The sequence below is a fragment of the Leptosomus discolor genome, chromosome 24, assembly GCF_034619465.1.
Source record: "Leptosomus discolor isolate bLepDis1 chromosome 24, bLepDis1.hap2, whole genome shotgun sequence".
NCBI lineage: Eukaryota > Metazoa > Chordata > Aves > Leptosomiformes > Leptosomidae > Leptosomus > Leptosomus discolor.
This window is the reverse complement of record NC_141414.1, coordinates 3,237,258-3,256,755: the sequence shown is the minus strand read 5'-3', so window position 1 is coordinate 3,256,755 and position 19,498 is coordinate 3,237,258. Positions and strand designations below refer to the sequence as shown.

Here is a 19,498-nt window from a genome sequence, read left to right as displayed (position 1 = left end):
TCCCGTCCCGTCGCCCCCTCCTTTCCCCCGTCCCCTCCCCGCAGCGGCCCCGCGCAGGCGCGGCCCTGGGCGCGGGATGGCGGCGGCGGCGGGGGCCGTGCCGGTGCCGGTGCCGGTGCCGGTGGCGGTGGCGGGCGCGGAGGCGGCGGGGCCGGGGGAGGAGGCGGCAGGCGCGGGGCCGCCGGGGCCGGCCCGCCTGGCCCGGCTGCCGCTGGCGCGGGTGAAGGCGCTGGTGAAGGCGGACCCGGACGTCAGCCTGGCCAGCCAGGAGGCCGTCTTCGTCCTGGCGCGGGCCACGGTGAGGGGCGGCGGCGCCCAGTTGGCGCGGGAGGCCCGGCGGCCTGTGGGGCGGCCCTGCGGCGGCTGCCGCGGGCTGGGAGGTCGCTCCCCCACCCCCCCCCATCCACGGCGCTGCCGCCGGGCCCGGGCCCCCGGGCTGAGGGAGCCGGTCGGGCTGCGCCAGGCCGGTGCTGGAGGGCCCGGGAGCCGCAGCCGCCGGCGGGGGGCGGGGGGGATGTGGAGCCGCTCGCTCGGCTGTTGCTGTTGGGTTTTTTTTTTTTTTTTTGAGGGTTTGGGGGGTTTCCTCGCCCCGCGCCGTGTCCTGACAGCAGGCGGAGCCGCCGCGGGCCCTCCCGGCTGGGAGCGGGACGGCAGCCCCTGCCCTCGCCCCGCCGCCCGCCGGGTCTGGGGCCGCTGGGCCCCGCGTTGAGCGGCGCCGCGGGCAGGAGCGGGGGAGGCCGCGGGAGGAGGCGGGCTGGGCCGGGCCGGGCCGGGCCGGGCTGGGCTGCCGCGGCGGCGGGGCGGGGGTGGCCGCTGTCTCCGCCGTGGGGTCGTGGCAGCCTGCGCGGGCCGGGCTCCCTCTGCCCGGCGAGGCAGCGGGGCTTTGCGTCCGCCGGACGGGCCGGTGCCCGCTCGGGGCGGGGAGGGGGCTGCTCCAGCTCGCCCCGGTTCCACGTCGGGGGTTTGCGATGGGCAAGTCAGAGCAGCGTGTAGCAGCGGAGTTTTCCCTCCTTCGGGAAGTGTCTCCCATCGCCCGGGCGGGGTGCGTTTGGTGGCATGGCTGTGGCACCCTCTGAAAGCTTTGGTGGAGGCTTTGGCACCCTCTGGAAGCATCGCTGCGTCGGCTCGGCCGTGCCTCCCGCAGCCGAGGTACCCGCTGGGTGGCACGGGGGGACAGCCGTGCTCCCTCCCTCCACCTCATCGGCTGAGCAGGACGCCTTTCCTTCTCCAGAACGTGCTCTGGGAGCAGCTGGTGTGTTCAGAGGAACCAGCTCTGTCCAATACCCTCTCGGCCGTCTCTCCTCCCTTGTTATTCCTCGTGTGCATCACTGTCCCAACGCTTTCGTTTGTCAGATTCAGAGCTGTTTATTGGAAAGGGGGAATTTTAAGATGGACATTCTGTTTTCTTCCTGAAGTCTTGTAGGACCTTTCCTTTCCTCAGGGTATTGTCTCTTCCGTCACACTTTCCCTGTGTGAAACTCTTATTTTTCCATTGCAGGAGTTGTTTGTTGAAACAATAGCCAAAGACGCTTACGTGTACGCCCAGCAAGGGAAAAGGAAGACTCTGCAGAGAAAAGACCTGGGTATGAGACCATATTCTGTGCTATCCTTAGCAAGGGGTTGCTAGAACAGAGGATTTTTCCACCTGTCCCAGTGTGACGAAGCAGCCATAAGGTGCTTCTCGTTCTTTCTCTGAAGATGGGAAAGAAAAACTTCTCTTCTACCAAATATTGTGCTAATAATTTCACACACCAGCTCCAAAATAAGTAGACCTCTCTGAAATTTGCCACTGGACTGTGATGTAATTTCAAATGCTGTTTGAAGCAGATGCAAATATGGAGTCGATTTATCTGTGTTAATTGTTTTCAATTTGCTTTGCAGATAATGCCATCGAAGCTATTGATGAGTTTGCGTTTTTGGAAGGTGAGTTTCTACTTGGCTTCACTTGGTTTCAGTATTTTGTGTAATCTCATTCTTGGGAGAAAAAGAATCGTTTGCAGAGCCCTCTGTTTCCACATCTTTAATAATTAATGGTGTAACTTGTTATGCCCCTGTCTGAGAGGCGAAACACAAATCGAGTGGACCCTGAGACACGTTCAGTACTTTTTAGCCAGATTTGGTTTTACCCATGTGAGATTTGCTTAAATTTTACAAAGTTACTGCATATTCCTGTGGCAGCTTGTAAGCACGTTTCTTTTGTTCACATAACCGCATTTCTGATTCCTGAGGCTATATATTTTGGGATTTTTTTCATTTTCAGGTACTTTGGACTGAGCTGGACAGAGATGGAGCTCTCTGGAGAAAGAGACTTCAGGGATGGACATGGGGTGGAAACCAGGATGTTGAGAGTTCAAAAATAGTTCCTAGAATCGAGACACTGAAATGGCAACCATAATATTTTGTATAAAGTTTAAGTTGTTGTAAGTTCTTTATTTAAAATGCGTATTTTTTCATAAGTATTTTGTACGTCACTTGCCTGTGCCCTGCCGCCGTGGTGCAGACTGGTCTCCAGCGTGGGCTAGCGGTCCCTGCCCCCCCAGGTACCCCGCAGCACCACAGAGCTGTGAATGGAGATGCTCAAATGCCCAGGCATGGTGAACTTTTTTTATGGAAGTGTATTTTTCTTTGTATATGTTTGTTTCTTGGCTGAACACAATTAAATTTTTATTTTTTTTTGTTGAATAGCTGTCCTGATTTCTGCTCTGCGCTGCTGGGGTGAAGGGGCTGGTGTTCTGTAGCCTGCGGTAGATGGCATAGTTTGGAACGGACGCCTTCTAACAGCGTTTTGCTTTTGCTGGTTGTTTCTTCAAGCATCTATCCCAGTGAAGCCCAGCTATCCTCCAGGAACTATGTATGAGCTCCAGGCAGACTCAGCTTGTTCCTGGGGGCTTAACAGCTTCCATAAATTTCCGTGATTGCTGCACCTGTAAGTAATTGCAGCCAAAAACCCCCCAAGCCCCCCCCCCAACCCTATTTTGAATGCCAGAGTGGTGTCAGATGCCTTGTGCTGCCATCACTGTTCCCTTGGGCGCTCTCATTCCTGAGTCTGGCCAAAAAAACCTTCCTGGGAACTGGATCTGTTCCCTGCTGCCTGCGCTTGGCCAAGTGGGCGCAGAGACCCTGACTCCTGTGATGAGGAGCCCCGGGCAGCGGGCGTTCAGGCCGTACGGCTGCCCCCCGCCACCGCGCCCATGAGAGGCCCTCGCAGCGCACAAGCACCATCTGTGCCTCTGCTGTTTCCAGGACTTGGGAGACTAATACTTTCCTACATGTATTTAACAAGCTGGGAAGAAAGACGCCTCCTCTTGGCTCCAGGGCTCGGTCGTGCTGAAAAGAGGCAAAAGCGGAGCTGCCGGCCTCTCCGTGGGGTCGTGCCGATGCGGCCGAGTCCCACTGTGTTGCCATCTTTGATAAAGAGCCAGCTTTGTCTCGGTTTTGGTGGTGGGGAGGAACAGAAGGGGGTTGTCCCTAGATAAAAAGGCCATTGAATGCAATGAGTGAGGATGAGGGATGCACGTTCCTTTCAAATGAGGGGACTTGAAAGTGACTCCACAAACTTAATTAGTTTGAAAGTGGTGGTGAGAACAAAGACCCCCAAGGGAGCTTCCCCAGACTGGGAGCAAAACCAGTTGCTCTCGAGAAACGCTTTGAAGTTTGCTCGAAGCCTGATGCCCGTAGACATGTTGTGGGAGAGATGCCGTCGCTGCCCAGGCTGCTTCGGTGTTGGCTCAGATCACAATCTGGAGACATTTGCCGGCGATATGCGAACCCGTTTGTCTCTGAGCTCTTCGCCCTCTCGCCTGCTGAGGGAGGGCCCGGTATAAGTACCAGAGGCACTGAGGACCTTTGTGTTTCCCGAGGTGCAGTATGCAGGACCCGCTCGCTGTAGCCCTCTTCGCAGGGCTCTTGCATGCTCACGTCTGTGCCAGTAAGTTCCTTTTTCCTTCTTGCTGCGTTGGCCTCTTGCACAGGAGAGAAAAGGGCGTGTGTGGGTGCGCGGCGGGAGGCCGTGCGGGGGTTTCGTTCGGGTCTGATGCTTCTGCGTGGGCGCAGAGCGTGTTTTCTGTGGTGCTTCGCTGTGAGCGGCACAGAGGGTTGCACTTGGGAAGTAATTCGGGGTTGGTCTCGGAGGAAGCTGCTGTGCAGAAATCTCTGGGGTGTTTAGTGCCTGTGAGCTGCTCTGTGCTGTGTGAGCTTGCTCCTACCCGAGCTCGCATTGTGGTGACATGGAAGTAGAAGAGAGCAGGGGACTGACATCCGAAGGTAAAACACTGCTAAGCACAGCACTGCCTTGGGGTAATTAAAGAGGGGCTTGGCCCAAGCAGCCAGGTCTGAGGGGTCAAATGGGTCACGTCCGTTTGTGACTGCTCTGAACATCTGCCTTACGCTGCAGCCGCCTGGCTCGGGTGGCTGGAGACCCGTGCTCGGTCCTCAGTGCCTCCTCCCAGCTCGAGCAGGAGAAGGGCTGAGTTCTAGCTGGGGTAATGCTGGGCTTGGTGGTTTGTGTCTGCAGGTGCCGGAGCCGTTGGCAGAGAGGCCGAGCAAGGGAACCTGTTTGCAGAGCGGGGCTGCTGCAGGAGGCAGAGCCACTTCATCTACGTCGGGCGTGGTGAGTTCCCCCTTTGCCTGCAGGAAACCTGGATCCTTTAAGCTTCCCCACTCGTGTCCCAACTCATCCCTTGGATGTTCCTTTGTGTTGAAATTACCCTTGTGGCTTTTCCCTCGGGGGATTAAGGACAGAAATACGCTGGGGACTCCTCGCCCAGATAATCCAACGCTTCAAACATGTTTTGTAGAACAGGAGCTGATGAGTAGCCTGGCCCTTAGGTCTGTTCATGTGCACGAAGGAGGCTTCCTTTTCTGTACCAGTGGGCTGCAACGTGGCTGAGTTCTGTGGTTGAGTTCTGTGTTTGCCTCTGGTACTGCATGAGTTGCAGGCTTTTGCGTCCCAGGTTTAGTGTTGGAAGGGCTGTCAGCAAGACCACAGGGTGTCCTGACTTTACTGGGCAGAGAAAGGAGGAAATAACTCCCATTTATTCACCAGAAAAAAAAGTCTGTGGCCTTCAGGAGCAGCCTTTGGTCTCAGTTCCCCTTGCAGTGGCAGTAAGGCTGCATCAAATGAGTCTGCTGATTTTAGCACAGAGAGGTGAAAATGGCTTTAACTGTGTGGCCAAATGTCTGAGATCTCTTAGGGTTTTTTTCAGTGCAGGAGAGCAGTACTTGAACAAATTTAGCCTTTAGTGTTCACAAAATACCAGGTTCTCATGTGAAAAGTGATCATACCTGGATTAATAACTTGTCATCTCCAGAGGAAACAAGTTTAGAAGAGTAAATAAATGATGAAAATAGTAAAAATACTACTAGATAGTGATAAAAATAATAAGCATGTGCTGTATCGCTGCAGGGGTGGGAGAGCAGGGGTTAACAGTGTCCTCAGCTGGCAAAGTGTCCTTTGCAAAGTGACCAGCTCTCTGTGCCCTTGCTGTGAGTGAGGAGCATCCAGGATCACTTCAGGATCACCACCGGGGAGTGGCTAATACACCGCAAATTGCTGCCTGGCTTGCTGCTCGCTTGCTTCCCTGGGCAAAGAAAGCCTCAGGCAGCTTGCAGCAGCTAATGCCCAAATGTGAGTTTAAAATGTCCCTGCACATCTCCTGGTGTCCTGCAGCGTGGTGATGGTGGCTGTGTCTTGCACTGACACTGAAAAGCAGTTTTTAAATCAATTGAAAATCAAAGTTTTGCAGCACACCCTGGGTCTGCCGCTCCAGCAGCTCAAAGCAAATGAATTATAGTGGTGTTGGACAACTCAGTGGGCATTTTTAAGGCCAGTTTTGTTCCCTATTATATGATGAAATGAGGATTTGCATCGATCAACCCTGACCTTTTGCAAACTCAAAATACAGCAGATTAAACAGATTAAACCTGGGTGCTGTGGTCCCAGGTCTCCCGCTCCCACCTTCCCATCCTCTGCCTGTAGTGCTAACGTGGCGATGCGACGGGTTTGGGGAGCTGTGAAATGGGGATTTGGGGGGCAGGCAGATTTGTTTTCAGCTCGGGCAGCTCCATGAGCCGGCTCTCGGCAAGGAGAGCTGGGTTTCGCTTTCTGCCCTGAATCCGCCGGGTGCTCAGACTTGTTCGGTCTGTCCGTCCGAGGTCCGCAGTTCAGCAGCAGCTGAGCATTCACATTCGCCCTTTGCTGATCAATGTATTCACCTGTTCTTACCCTGTCCTTCGTGAGCTCACTAAAGAAAATAAACCCTGCTGTTTCCTAGTGAATTTTTAATCACATTCCTTTTGTTCTGCAGCGCACGTCCCAGTCTGTTATGAAATGTTCTACTCCTGGTCTGCAAACACAGTGGACGTGTCTGCAGCGCTGCCGAAGGACCTGCTTTCTCTCTGGGATTTCTGCAGGTGCTCAGGCGGAAGGAATCTCTCTCCCAGGCGTGGGCCATGTCTTTTTGTTCAGTCTTTGTGTGTTGTGCTTGGCCCTGGTTTGAGCTCGGGACTCCCCAGCATCGCGCAAATAGGGAGGAATGATCCTTTTGTCCATCTTGTGCTCCTCAGATGCCTCTGGCAGTCCTGTCAGCATGGACGTTGGAAAGTGCCGCTCCAGCTGCCTGTCCCAGCGGATCAGCTCCCCCCCCCACACCCTTCTGGGGCTCTCCAGACACTCCTCCATGCTCGATTTCCTTAGAAGCAAGAAGGTGAGAAAGGAGCGTTCGTGTCATCCCCGTGGCAGGAGTGGTTGGGTCTGGGTGAAGGTCATACATGGGTGCCTGGGGCTGTGACATTATACATGTTTTAAAATACCTGGGTTTGGCTTCTGCGTTGCAGAAAACCTGTCACTGGGCCTCTTGTCCTCCCCTAGCCAGCAAGCAGTGGATTATGCTGGCTAGGCAGATGGAAACCATCCGGCAATGCTGGCAGAGGAGGGGCCAGAGCTCAGCTGAAGGGCTGTCACGGCACCTACCCAGCCGCTCCAGGCAGCACCCAAGCGCGTTTCTGTCCTCCCCCAGCCCAGCAGCAAGACCAGCCCTTTCAGCCACATCTGCTCTCCTGTACGTGGAGGGGTTGGGGGCCTTTTTGTGCCTGGTTGAGCCAAACTGGCGGGACCTGTGATTTCATGATGAATGTCTGACCTCTGGGGTGCTCATGTCCTTCCCTTACCACGTGCCATGGTCACTCCTAGGAGGGCCTAGAAGGAGCCTGTGCGTTTGGGGACACAGTTGTGCACAGGCTGCGATGCTGCTCTCATCCCAGGAGAGCTGGTGTTGCCCAAAGTCCCATCTCCACCAGGATAACTAACCCTGGAGAGGGAATGGAAACAAGCTCTGCGGGGTGCTGCACGTGTGTCCTGTGAGCATCCACCTGGGAGGCTGTAACTGTGGAAAATCTTGTTGCCCCTTGTCCCGCTGTTGTCCCCACTGTGGCACTGCTGGTGCAACATCCTCCGGGCGGGTAGGTCCGGATTCGTTCCCCAGAGCTGTCGTCACGTTGACCCTCCAGGTCAGGAGCCTGGGGTGAAACGAGGATGGCTTTAGCCGGTACAGTTCAGCTGATTGTAGCAGGGGTTTGGGGGATAACCAGTTTCACTGCCAGCGTGTCACTGGGAAGGGCAGCACCGCAGCGCTGCCGTGCTGGGAGAACGCAGCGGAAGCTGAGTCGGTTCGAGGTCAGAAGAGGTTTTTAGCAGGGAGCTGCCGCTGGCCGTTGCCCTCTGTGACGTGTTTGCACCAGCGTGTGTGTGACCTGCCCTGCTCTGTGCAGCTGCAGGTGAGGCGCCCCGACTCGCCGCTGCGGCCGGGCGCCCCCCGTTCCTGCCCTGCGGGTTCCTGCTGCGAGCCGGCCCGCCTGCACGTGGAGCGGCTCCTGCTCTTGGACGGCATTGGGGAGGTGGAGGTGGTCGATGGCTGCCACTGCAGCGCCTGCCCCGAGGAATGTCTCCGTCTCCCAGCTCTGAAAACCTTCTTTCCAGACTCTCCCTGGGAGGTCACGGTCGATGTGGGGAAGTGCTCTGAGCCAACCTCCAGTGCAGGTATGGGAACGATGGGGGCTCTCCTCCCTCCAGGAGGACGGGGCCAAGCCCTTCCGCGTGACCAGCACCAACGCCAGAGCTCAGAGCGTGATCTAACAGGGCTCTGCTCTCCCACGCAAACCTTTCTCTTTGCCTTAGGTGGGAATGGGGCTGTATTTTGTACTGGCGGGGTTTGGGTTTTCTTTTCCCTTCTGTGGCTGGGCCCTTACAGCCCGGGGCTGCAGGTGAAATGGTAGTTCTCTGCCCCTGGGCATGGGGTGAGGGTGGAAATACAACCACCTCGTGTTACAGGGAAGTGTCCCCTAACCAGAGCTCACAGAATCGGAGTAACCCAGGCTGGGAGGGACCTCGGGGGTCTCTGCTCCAACCCCCCCACTCAAAGCAAGAAAACCAGCCTGATGATAAAAGCTCTCCTGAAAACAGACCAGTTAGCCACCGCTAAGAAATGGAGTTTCCTTTCTGACGGTCTGAGATGCCCTTTCCTCTCAGCACCAGTGAACTGCGCTGATGTTTTAAAAATCACCCAGAAATGGAAACTCCAAACTAAATCATTTCAGACAGCTCAAAACCTTCCACTGGGATAGAGCTGAACTGGTTTGTCCTGAACTGGTGTGCTGTCTTGTGAGTTCACACATAAAATAACCTGAGAGTCACGTCAGTGGCAATGAACTGATCTGTTTTTATCAGAATGGCAAGTCGTGTTGAAGTGATTTTCCACAACTGCTGGATAAAATCAGTTCCCCTGGAATTTGTTGATGTCATTTTATTGGCATTTCTGCATCTAAACCCGTCGCGTTAAAACCTTCCTGGCAGCTCCGGGACACGGCTGTACAACAGCCACTAGAGAGGGACAGAGACCAGTGCGAGTCCTAGCGTGAGCCTGGAAAGCCGCCAAGGGGCCTGAGCTGGAGGGGCTGGGGATGCCGGATGGGTGGCAGAGAAACCCAAACCCCAAGGGGTCCTGCTCGTGGGTGCGTGTCCCACCCTCCAAGAGCCTCAGGAGGGTCCACACACGGGCAGCGGTGCCCCCACAGCCCGGCGGCTTGGGTCACCCGCCTGCGAGACGCAGCGAGCGGGGAGGAAAATCAGGCAGTGGGAAGTGCTGTTTTCCAGAGGTGGGAGAATCACCATTTACTGCCCAGATGTGTGACTGGAAGGTGCTGGACGATGCTGTTGGCCTCAGGGTGGCTAATGGAAGGTGGCTTATTCAGCGCTAATGGCCCAGGGCTGGGAAATGTGGACTCGCCCCCAGCTTTGCCCCTGCCCTAGGGCAGGTCTCCTTCTGGAGAAGGCACTTTCCTTCTGGGTTTTCCCCTGTAAAGTCAGGCTGACACTTGCAGTGTCGTGTTAAAGACTGGCAGCATCAGAGGAGCTGGGGTGGGGGGGAGGAGCTGGAGAAGGATGTTAAAATCTCACCCAGAAATACTGGATCCCAGAAATCAGTTGTCATTTTGCGTCCCCCCTCTTGAGACATTCCAGGGAGATTTGCTTTCAGAAAATGCTTTTCCTTCCCCTGAAAACACAGCCCCATCCTGGAACAAAGAAATCTGTGATGAAGTAGCTGGGAGGGGGCAGGAAGCTCTCACAGCCGTTTTAAAGCCAGGAAACAAACACAAACTCTGAAGGCCCCGCACCCAAGGGCTGGAACAGGGCAAGACGAGGTCCTGTTTGGAGCCAAACCCCAAGACTAACTTAGCCATCCTTCTTCCTCTTCTCTAGCTTGTGCAATGGAGATTTTAATTGTGATTTGCTTGGTGAGGGAGAGAAAAGCTGGGAGATTCAGCAGATAAACTGTCTCTTTGTACACAGAACATAGTTCAAACTGAGCCAGGCAGGACAGTCTCTGCCTGTTTCCTTCCAACTGGACGTGAGTTATCGCTGGAGGAGCCTCTGTCTCTCCTCTCCAGCTGCTGAGCCCCTGCCTGGGCCAGCCAGGACCTGCCACGGAGGTGGCGAGTCCTGGCCTGGAGGTGACACGGCAGCAAAGATGCAGGATTCGGCACGTCCACCCAAAGCCCCCCTTCGCGGTGCTCTCTGCCTGGCTTCCTTAACGGTCAGACTAGGTATGTCAGGTCCAAACAGAACGTTTTTTTTTGGCCCTGGGTATTTTTCGTTGAGTTAAAGCTTGAACAGGGATGGAAAAGACAAAGCAGGACTCAGTCCTGCATCCCCAGAACCAGACCATTGCCTGCCTTCCCTTTCCTCCCCTCTCGTACCAGCCTTCCAAAGTCCCACGACGCGGGCAGGGCAGAGGTAATAACTTGTGCCGACGCGGCGACGTGCTGCCTCTGTTGCCCCAGCCCTGGCCAGCTTGTCTGCTTGCACGGAGAGCTGAGAGCCCGGCCCAAAGCAAATCCCTTGGGGGTAACTGGGGGAAGGTGTCTCTAGGAGAGCTGGTGACACCAGCTCCAGCATCCGAGGTGCAGGGCACAGCCCCTTGGCAAATCCCGAGAGAGATGCTGAACCAGTAAATGTTAAATAATGTTTCCCAGCAACCTGGTGTGAGAGCGTGTCTGCGGAAAAAGCGCTGCCATGAATATTTTAAGTTCAAAGACCTTTTTTTCTCAAAGATCATGTGTAATAGCTCGGGCTGTCTCCCCAGAGATGGGACTTGCACAGGGCCGGGTGCAGGATTCACAGTTTGCACCCGCAATAACCGTCTTTGCCCCGTGGTCTGAAACTGAGATGGAGGAACAACACCTACTGCTGCGGCCTGAGCTGGCGAAAGAACGAGCCCCAGACCCTCAGCTGGGGACCCTGACGCAGAAACCGGCACTTTGCACGCCGGGTGCTGGGTGCCGGAGCCTGATGCTGCGTCTGTGCCGCACGACGGCCCCCCGGTGAGGGTGCTGCGGGCACAGTGGCCTCAGATGCAGCCCCAGATTGAATTTCCTTCTTGTTTCCTTGCAGATGGACTTTTCTGCGTGCCTACAAAGTTCAGCACTGCTCTAGTCAAAAACCCTCAAGGCGGGGAAGTGGTTCAGATGCTGGAGAACTGTGAAATGAAGGAAAAATGCTATCGCGTTTCCCAGGTGGAATATTATTATGAAATCGTGCACAGCTCTGCGGGACACAGGGAGGAGCGGCTCAAGGTTGGTTTCCCTGGGGCTTGGCCTCCTCTCGTGCTGCTGGGCCCACCCGTGGGGTTTGAACAGCCGGGTGGATGCTCTGGCACGGGCAGCTTCACCCTGGTAAGGCGAAGCACAGCCTGGCAACAAACTAGGATGGTGAAAATCTCACGTTTATATTATGTTATAAAATCTATTTCACTGCCACTAATCTGTGTATACATCAGTGCCACAAAGTAACAAATGGCCTTTTCTTTGGGATGAGGATTTCTTTAAAAAATAATCAAGGGAGCAGTGAGATATTTATTTTAAAAAGTGATGAATCGTTAAGTATGTCTTAAGATCAGCTCAACAGAGAGTCCACTTCAACATGCCTTTGTGCACAGGCACCTCGGACGCAAAAAAACACTGATGTGCCCCCCAAAATACTTCTCCTTACAAGCTCTGCCTTGCTGCTGCCCTTTCCCAGGGGTGTGCATTCAGCCTGAGGGCGGAGGGGGCAGTGCCTTTGGCCGGTCCCCTGGGGTGTCCCCGGTGAGGTGCTGCAGGGGATTTTCATGCCTTTGTTTTGCAAATCTTTGCAGGAAATTGATGTGGGAAGGTGCTTGGGCAGCTGCTCCTCGGGGGATCCCCGCTTGCTTAGGTAAGCACAGCTGCCAGGAGCCGGCCCTTCTCCTTCCCGGGCACATCCCGCACATTCAGAGGCGGGTTTGAGCTGTTCCCCTTCCTCTCAAGCATCTGCTGCTCCCGGGGCAGGACTGGGGGGGTGACACAGGGGTGGATTTTGGGTAGCACCCACAGCTCATGCCCTGTGTCTCGCCGTGTGGGGCCGGAGCTGACGCAGAGCGGTGCTGGCAGCGGTGCCACAGCAGCACAACCCTCTGCTTCAAGGGGTAAAGAATCACCTGCTGCTGCTGCTGCCGATGATGATGAATTCGGCCCCTTGGGCAGCAGGTTATGGAGCTCGTGGTCCCTCATGATAGTGGCTTTCTCCAGCCTGGGAGGTGCCATTGCTGCCGCCCGCCTGCTGGCCATGCCGTGGGGCAGGAGGAGGGGGACACCGTGGGGCAGGAGGAGGGGGACGCCGTGGGGCAGGAGGAGGGGGACGCCGTGGGGCAGGAGGAGGGGGACGCCGTGGGGCAGGAGGAGGGGGATGCTGTGGGGCAGGGTGGGTCCAGACAGTTGTTTCACATCGGGGGGGGGGGGGGGGGGGCAGCACTTTGTGTTCCTTGCAGACGCAAAAAATGTGGCGAATGCAAAGGGAAGCAAATCAAACCACCAAGAACGAACGAAGCCCTGCACAGGCAGAGAGGGAGGAGGGGGTTACCCCAGGAGTAAGGAGCAGAGGCTGCTGGAACCCCGCTGCCTCCCTTCGCCCCCACCCTGGTCCGGGGGGCATCTGCCCTTTCTGCAGGCGATGAAACGCGGGGCCAGGGGCTGTACTGGGTTTATCTCCAACCGCAGGGAGTCACAAGGTGGAGAGAAGTGTCTGGTTTGGGCAGGAGCTGCCTCCAGCCGCTGTGCCCCTCACCGGTACGACGTGCACACGTTCAGGAGCCGCCGGGACCGCGTCCGCACCGTCCTTGCCATCCAGCAGTGCAAGTGCAAGGGGTAGCAGGGCTGGGGAGCTGCAGGGGGGGCTCCTGCAAGACCCCCGCCAGACTGTCTGTAGTATATGTAAATGAGAGAAAGCTATTTTTTTGAATAAAAGCTATTTTAAACAGCACTCTTATAAAAGAACCCGCTACAAAATGTTTCGCAGCTTGTAAAATAAACATCGGGGGCCATTCGCAGCTCCTTGGGGCTCGGCTGTGCAGCTCCAGGGCCCCTCCATCTGCCCAAGCACCCCGGGAAGAGCTGCTGCTGTCTGCCTTGGGGGGGTTGCACGGCTCTGGCTGGTCCCCTTTACAAAATGGGGGAGTCTGAGAGGAGAGGGGAACAGGCAGGTGTTGGGGCAGAGGCAGCCCCTCTGCAGGCAGCCCCCGTTATCCTGCAGGACACGCCGCTGCTGCTGGGGAGCCGGGAAGAGGAAGGGAAGGATCCAGAGGATACGAATAGTTTGTCAATTAACTCCAGCCTGTCATTGCCTCCCTGCCCGCTCTGGATAATTAACAGCCCTTTCACCCACCAAGCCCGGGGTTAGAACAAATTGTAGGCACCAACGGGGCCAGTAGCCTTTGGCTTGTCGCCTGTCGCCTTGGCCTGGAAGCGCTCCGGCCGGGTGGCTGCAGGGCCGGGGAGTGACCCTCGGTCCCTGCCGGCGGACGGATGGTGCTGGCCCCGCTCCTGCACCTTCACCTCTCCAGGCGAAGCCTCTCGCAGCGCCTGCACCTGTGGGCCTCCTTCGCCGGGGCTTTCCCTGTTCCCTGTAGGACCCGACAGGCTTTTCTAGTCCCGCTCTTGTTATCTGGTGCGCAGGTGGGTAGCGTATAATGCTAATGCTTCCCCTTCAGTCACACGGTGTTAGAACAAATGGCAAATGGAAAGAGTCTGCTGAGTGGACTGTGTCAACACGTCCACTTCACCAACCCGTTTTCTCTGTGATTGGGGAATAAGAGCAGAAGAATTTGATTTTATCCCATCACCCGGAGTCCATAGGGTTCTTGTGATACTTCATTAATATCGAGCATTCAGGAGCTAGCAGCAAATGCTTTTTAATCCCCAGGAAGACAATTGGCTATTGTTTTGGGTTTTTTTTTTAAAAAAAAAGCTTATTTTCAGTGTGGTTCCTCCTGCCTCTGAGTTGCAGGCACAGCTCAGGGCCCGGCAGCGCCGTGGACAGAAGCTGCAGCTCCCGGGGCTGCCGGTTCTCCTCTGGACACCCACATCGCGCCGTGCCGTGGGCTCGCCGCTTTCCTCCGTGCGGGTGCTGCCCTGGGGAGCGTCGGGGGCTGCTGGGCTGCCCCTGCTTCATGAGGGGTCCCCGGGCACCCCACCCTGCACGCTTGGTGGGGACATGGGATGGGGACACTGGTGCGACACCGAGCACCCCTGATGTGCCTGGCTGTGGCCACGGCGCAGGGCAGCAGGCAGGAGCAGGGATGCAGCAGGACAGGGTTGGGAAGGGGGGTGCTTGTCCGGGGCTGGGGGGGGGGGGGCTGCATTCCTCCACACAAAGGTCCTCCTGTTTGTCCCATTAGTGCCATCATTACAAACCAGTCAGTCTCCTACGGAGAGCAAACGCCACCCAGCCAGGGCCCTGCCGAGGGGCTGCGCTGCCCCGGACCCCCGTGTCCCCACCAGCCCCGGGGAGTGCTGGGGTGAGCCGGCCTCCCCTCCTGCTTGTGTACTGGGGCTAATTGGTGCAGGGTGCCCAGGAGCCCAGCTTTGCACCTTGTTAGCATGGCAATTAGCTCTCTTCACCCTCCTGATGGCTCTTGTGCATATTTGACTCCAATCCACCTTTGCAGCCAGTTATAAATGCAGCGCTGGGGAGGCAGAGGGCGAGTCGAGCTGCGGCGGGGACAGCAAAGCCATGCTGGGGACCATCCTGCTGCTGCTGGCCCTGGCCAAGCCGGCATGCCCCAGTCCGGCCAGTGCAGTGAGCCGGCGGGCTGAGGCGCTGAAGAGGCTCCTGGAAGTCTTTGGCATGGAAGACCCTCCGCCCCCCCCGGCTCCCTTCAAGCAGCCGCCCCAGTACATGGTGGATCTGTTCAACACCGTGGCCAATGCCGATGGTGTCACCAAGAACCCGGACATCCTGGAGGGCAACACGGTCCGCAGCTTCTTGGATAAAAGTAAGGGGTGGGGGGGGGGACCGTGAGGTGCTGGGGAGGGGGCTGTGGGAAGGGGCCAAGCGCGGGGGGGGTGGAGGTGCCGCCTCTGGTTTGGCTCCACTTCTCAACCCGTCCTTCCCTCCAGCTCATGGCGAGGAGATGCGGTTCCTCTTTGTCCTCTCCAGTGTGGCCAAGAGCGAGAAGATCCTGACGGCAGAGCTGCATCTCTTCCGCCTCTGGCCAAAGGCCACCGATGGGCCAAAAAGGCACCACTTCTGCCAGGTGAGGAGGGGGAACAGGGAGGGGGGACAGGATGGGTGTGGGGTGGGGCCAAGATGGGGATGGGGATGTGTCCCAGGGATGCCACGGGCACACTGCGGTCACTCGCCTGCAGCAGGAGCACGGCCCAGCCCTGTGAAAATTCGTGTGACCAAATATTGCCCTGTTGCACAGGAATCACGATGGTTTCACCATGGCGCGTTCTTTAATATCGTTCTGGCTTGTGCACGCACCAGCCAAGGCACCCACGGGTTGTGACAAATCCAAGCTGATGACTCCTGCGTCTCCCATTTTCTTTTTCTCCCCAGTACCTACGTCCGTCCGGGGTCTTTCCCCTCGGGCGGGACACGCTGGTGGTAACCGCCCTTTGCTGCATTCCCCAGGTCAGCGTCTACCAAGTGCTGGAGAAGAGCGAGCCGGATGCCCCCGGAGGGAAGAAGCTGCTGGCAGCCAGGCTGGTCTCGCTGCAGGGCTCGGGCTGGGAGGTCTTTGCCATCACACAGGCTGTGAGTTGCTTTTCCTCTGGTTCAGGGGGCACAGAGGGAACCCTGGGGGGTCTGTGTGCGGGAGCTTGTTTTAACCCCTTTCACCCCCAGCGGCCTTTTGGGCTCTAATGCAATTTCCTATCGGTAGTGTCTGCAGCAAAGGGGGGGAGGATACAGCGCCTGGGAGGGGGGATGAGAGCCCTGCCAAGAGCCCCGGGGGCTGCTCCATCCTGCCTCAGCCCAGTCCCACTGCTCCACAGGTGCTGGCTCCTACTGCAACGTCCCCTGCGCCACAGCCCCAGAGGAGCACAGCCTCTTCCCATGGCTGGGAGGTGGAGTGTGGCCAAGGGGGTCCCAGCCCACTCTGCCCTGCTGCTGACAGGGCGCTGGGGCTGCTGACCTGGCGTCTGCTGTGGGGACACCAGCACAGTGCCTTTGCAGGCCTGCGGTGCTGTGGTGACACCAGTTTGGTTCCTCAGGTTCGTGACTGGACCGAAGACGAAAGCAGCAACCAGGGTTTGCTGGTGACAGTCCAGGGCCTGGGCGGGAGCCCACTTGACCCCCCACCGCTGCAGTTCGCATCCAGCAGGGACCACCACGAGAGCAAGAAGCCCATGTTGGTCCTGTTCACGGACGATGGGCGCCGGGGAGCGTCCCTGCCCATGGCTGGCTTCCCAGGTGGGTCTCACGTGCCCTGGCACAGCTCCCTTGGTGCTGCCATCCCTTTGCCTACAGGAGACCCGGGTGCTCCCCATACATGGGCTTCCAAATCCAAAGCTCCTTCTCTGGCCAAAGGGAGAGGCCGTCTCCTTTCTGGTTTAGCCTGTGCAGAGGTGGAAGCTTGCAGATGTAAATCTGGATTTTGCTTGCCCTGGCGAGTGTGGCCGTGGAGCTGTGAGGGTGTCATCTCCTGGTGGCACTGCCTGGGCTGGTGATGGGCTGTGACCGACGGGCTCGCTGCACCAGATGGCTGCAGACAAAACCTGGGGGGGGGGGGGGGGGGTTGCACCACGTTCCCTCCCAGGCTCGTGCACTGGTTAATGGCATCGGGTGTTCCTTTCTGGCAGATTTACAGCCTCAGGCTCCCCTCCTCCCCGCTAAGATGTCAGTGCCCAAGCCGGCTGGGCCACGCAGCACACGCTCACTGGACCGGCTCCAGCCCTGCCAGAGGCATCCCTTGTCTGTGGACTTCGAGGAGATCGGCTGGTCCGGCTGGATCATCTCACCGCGGGGATACAACGCCTACCACTGCAAGGGCTCCTGCCCCTTCCCGCTGGGTGAGAACATGCGGCCGACGAACCATGCCACGGTGCAGTCCATCATCAACGCCCTCAAGCTGAGCGATGGCGTCAGCAGCCCCTGCTGCGTGCCCGACAAGCTCTACTCCATCAACCTCCTCTACTTTGATGATGATGAGAACGTGGTCCTCAAGCAGTACGATGACATGGTGGCCGGGAGCTGCGGCTGCCACTGAGGCAGGAGGAGCAGGAAGGTGGAAACGCTGCCGCGGTGGAGGCTGCTCCTGCTCCCTCCAGAGTATCTCTGCAGGGGTCTCTCTCCCAGAAAACCCTCTAAAAGAGACTGGGGTGAGCAAAGCAAGAGGGTGCCCAGCTCTGCCCTGGGTGGTGGCACCCCCCAGTAGTGCCTGGGAAGGCTCAGGGCTGAGCTCTGGTTAAATCGACCTGAATGAGCCCGTGTGGCTCGGCAGCCCCGGGGCAACAGCTCCATTTTGGGGTGCCCTGCACGGGGGTGCAGGTTTCGTTGCCCGTGCAGAGGCTTCCCGCAGGCTGTACTATATGTATATAGCAAGAGCACTAATATATGACAGAAACCACCTGTACAGTGTCCTGTAAATGTCTGTACATTTCTGCATTGCTGTGACTTGTAAAAAGAATTCAGAGCAGAGATTAAAAGTGCTGTTCTCTGAGGGGCTGCTCTTGGGCCCACTGCCTGGGATGGGGCTGGCCGAGGGCGAGCAAACACCCCACGGGCACAGGGAGGGCTGGTGCAAGCAGAGAGGTGACGTTGCTGGGGGGGGGGGAGGTTCGTTCCTGGGCCCGGTCCTTGGAAGCTGGAGGATCTCAGGATCCATCAGCCAGCCCGCAATGGGGGGGGGATCCCCAAGCAGGTGATGGGGGTGCATGCGGTGACAGGGTCTGGGATTGAGGGGGGATGGAGATGTGTCCAGAGACGATGCTGCTGGGTGGAGATGGCTGGAGGAGGCTGCACCATGCCCAGAGAGAAGGTTATTCTTGGAAGAGAAACGGGGTGGAAGCCAGAGCTGAGCAATGCTCTGGAGTCAGGTCGGTGCTGGGGAGATGTACAGAGGGTGGTGCTGGGGGGTCAGGGCAGGGGTCCCCATCTCACACCTGCTGGCACAGCCCCCTTGTCCCCCGCAGTCCAGGACTCAGTGGGAGTGTGGCTGTCCCTGCCAGAGAACTCAGACACACCCCCCCCCCCCCCACCCCCCCCCCCGCTGCCCAAGTCTCTTTCCAACAGTTTCCAACAGCAGCAGCTTAACCGTGGCCCCAGGCTGACACCAAGAACCAAGACACCCTCCCCACCCCACCCCCCCTGGCAGCTCTTCATCTCCAAGCCCAGCTTCCAGGTGACCAAATCCCACCCTGGCCTGGTGAGCATCAGCTTCCTCCCACCACTCACCCGAAAGCAGCAGCAGCAGCAGCAGCTGTTGGCCCTTCCCCACCACTGCCTGCCCCACGGCCTGGGGTCCCTCTCCCCATCCCACCCAGGGGAAGGGTGAATCCTCCCCTGGGAGCCCCCGGACTAGATACGGTCCCACACTGGAGGGCAAATCCTTCCCCTGTGCCCCCCAGACATGTCCCCCAGTTCCCCCCCCCCCCGCACTGTCCCCAGCATGTGAACAGAGGGCAGAGCCATCCGCTGCATCCCCAGCACATGCAGATCCCAGCTCCTCTTCCAGTGCACCCAGGGCCAGGCACCTCCCCCCAAACCAACACGCAGACGGCCTCACTTGTATCCCACGAGAGCCCCATCCTCCCACTGATGGGCAGGAGAGGTCGTTGTGAGCCCTGGGGAGACGTCCCCTCCTCACCCCCGAATTATCATAGAATGAAGCACTGAACGGTTTGGGTTGGAAGGGACCTTACAGATCCTGCAGTTCCAACCCCCTGCCATGGGCAGGGACACCTCCCACCAGACCAGGTTGCTCCCAGCCCCATCCAGCCTGGCCTTGAGCACTGCCAGGGAGGGGGCAGCCACGGCTGCTCTGGGCAGCCTGTGCCAGGGCCTCACCACCCTCACAGGGAAGAATTTCTTCCTGACATGTAATCTAAATCTCCCCCCTTTCAGTTTGAATCCATCACCCCTCAACCTATCACTACACCCTCTGATCAAGAGTCCCTCCCCACCTTTCCTGTAGGCCCCCTTGAAGCACTGGGAGGCCGCTAGAAGGTCCCCCGGAGCCTTCTCTTCTCCAGGCTGAACAAGCCCACCTCTCTCAGCCTGTCCTCACAGGGGAGCTGCTCCAGCCCCTGAGCATCTTCATGGCCTCCTCTGGACTCGCTCAAGCAGGTCCACGTCTTTCCTATGTTGAGGGCCCCAGAGCTGGACACAGCACTGCAGGTGGGGTCTCACCAGGGCAGAGTAGATGGGCAGAATCCCCTCCCCCAACCTGCTGGCCACGCTGCTCTGGATGCAGCCTGGGATGTGACTGGCTTTCCGGGCTGTGAGCGCACATTGCTGGCTCATGTCCAGTTTTTCATCCGCCAACACGCCCAAGTCCTCATCAGGGCTGGTCTCAATCCACCCATGGCCCAGCCTGTACCTGTGCTTGGGATTGCCCCGACCCAGGTGCCCTTGACCTTACAAGCAGTTCACTGAATTATACAAAGTGGCTGGGCAATAATCCAGGACAATGAATGGTTTTGGTCTGAT

The 19,498-nt window shown here is 57.8% G+C and overlaps 3 protein-coding genes across 3 annotated transcripts; all 3 read left to right on the top strand.

The window, feature by feature from the left end:
- The first annotated feature begins 55 nt into the window (after positions 1-55).
- LOC147413762 (DNA polymerase epsilon subunit 4-like) lies at positions 56-2,915 on the top strand. The gene is made up of 4 exons (XM_086477729.1): positions 56-298; positions 1,499-1,583; positions 1,882-1,923; positions 2,812-2,915. The coding sequence occupies exons 1-4, from the start codon at positions 77-79 to the stop codon at positions 2,913-2,915; spliced, it is 453 nt and encodes a 150-aa protein (XP_086333855.1). The 5' UTR covers positions 56-76.
- A 1,311-nt stretch (positions 2,916-4,226) lies between these two features.
- LOC104346446 (DNA polymerase epsilon 4, accessory subunit) lies at positions 4,227-12,718 on the top strand. The gene is made up of 7 exons (XM_086477728.1): positions 4,227-4,263; positions 4,514-4,609; positions 6,565-6,704; positions 7,768-8,029; positions 10,946-11,127; positions 11,688-11,746; positions 12,568-12,718. Exons 1-7 carry the CDS (start codon positions 4,227-4,229, stop codon positions 12,716-12,718), a joined length of 927 nt encoding a protein of 308 aa, XP_086333854.1.
- A 1,860-nt stretch (positions 12,719-14,578) lies between these two features.
- LOC104348552 (bone morphogenetic protein 2) lies at positions 14,579-17,057 on the top strand. Its single transcript, XM_086477763.1, has 5 exons — positions 14,579-14,840; positions 14,965-15,101; positions 15,482-15,604; positions 16,063-16,261; positions 16,651-17,057. The coding sequence occupies exons 1-5, from the start codon at positions 14,579-14,581 to the stop codon at positions 17,055-17,057; spliced, it is 1,128 nt and encodes a 375-aa protein (XP_086333889.1).
- The last annotated feature ends 2,441 nt before the right edge of the window (positions 17,058-19,498 follow it).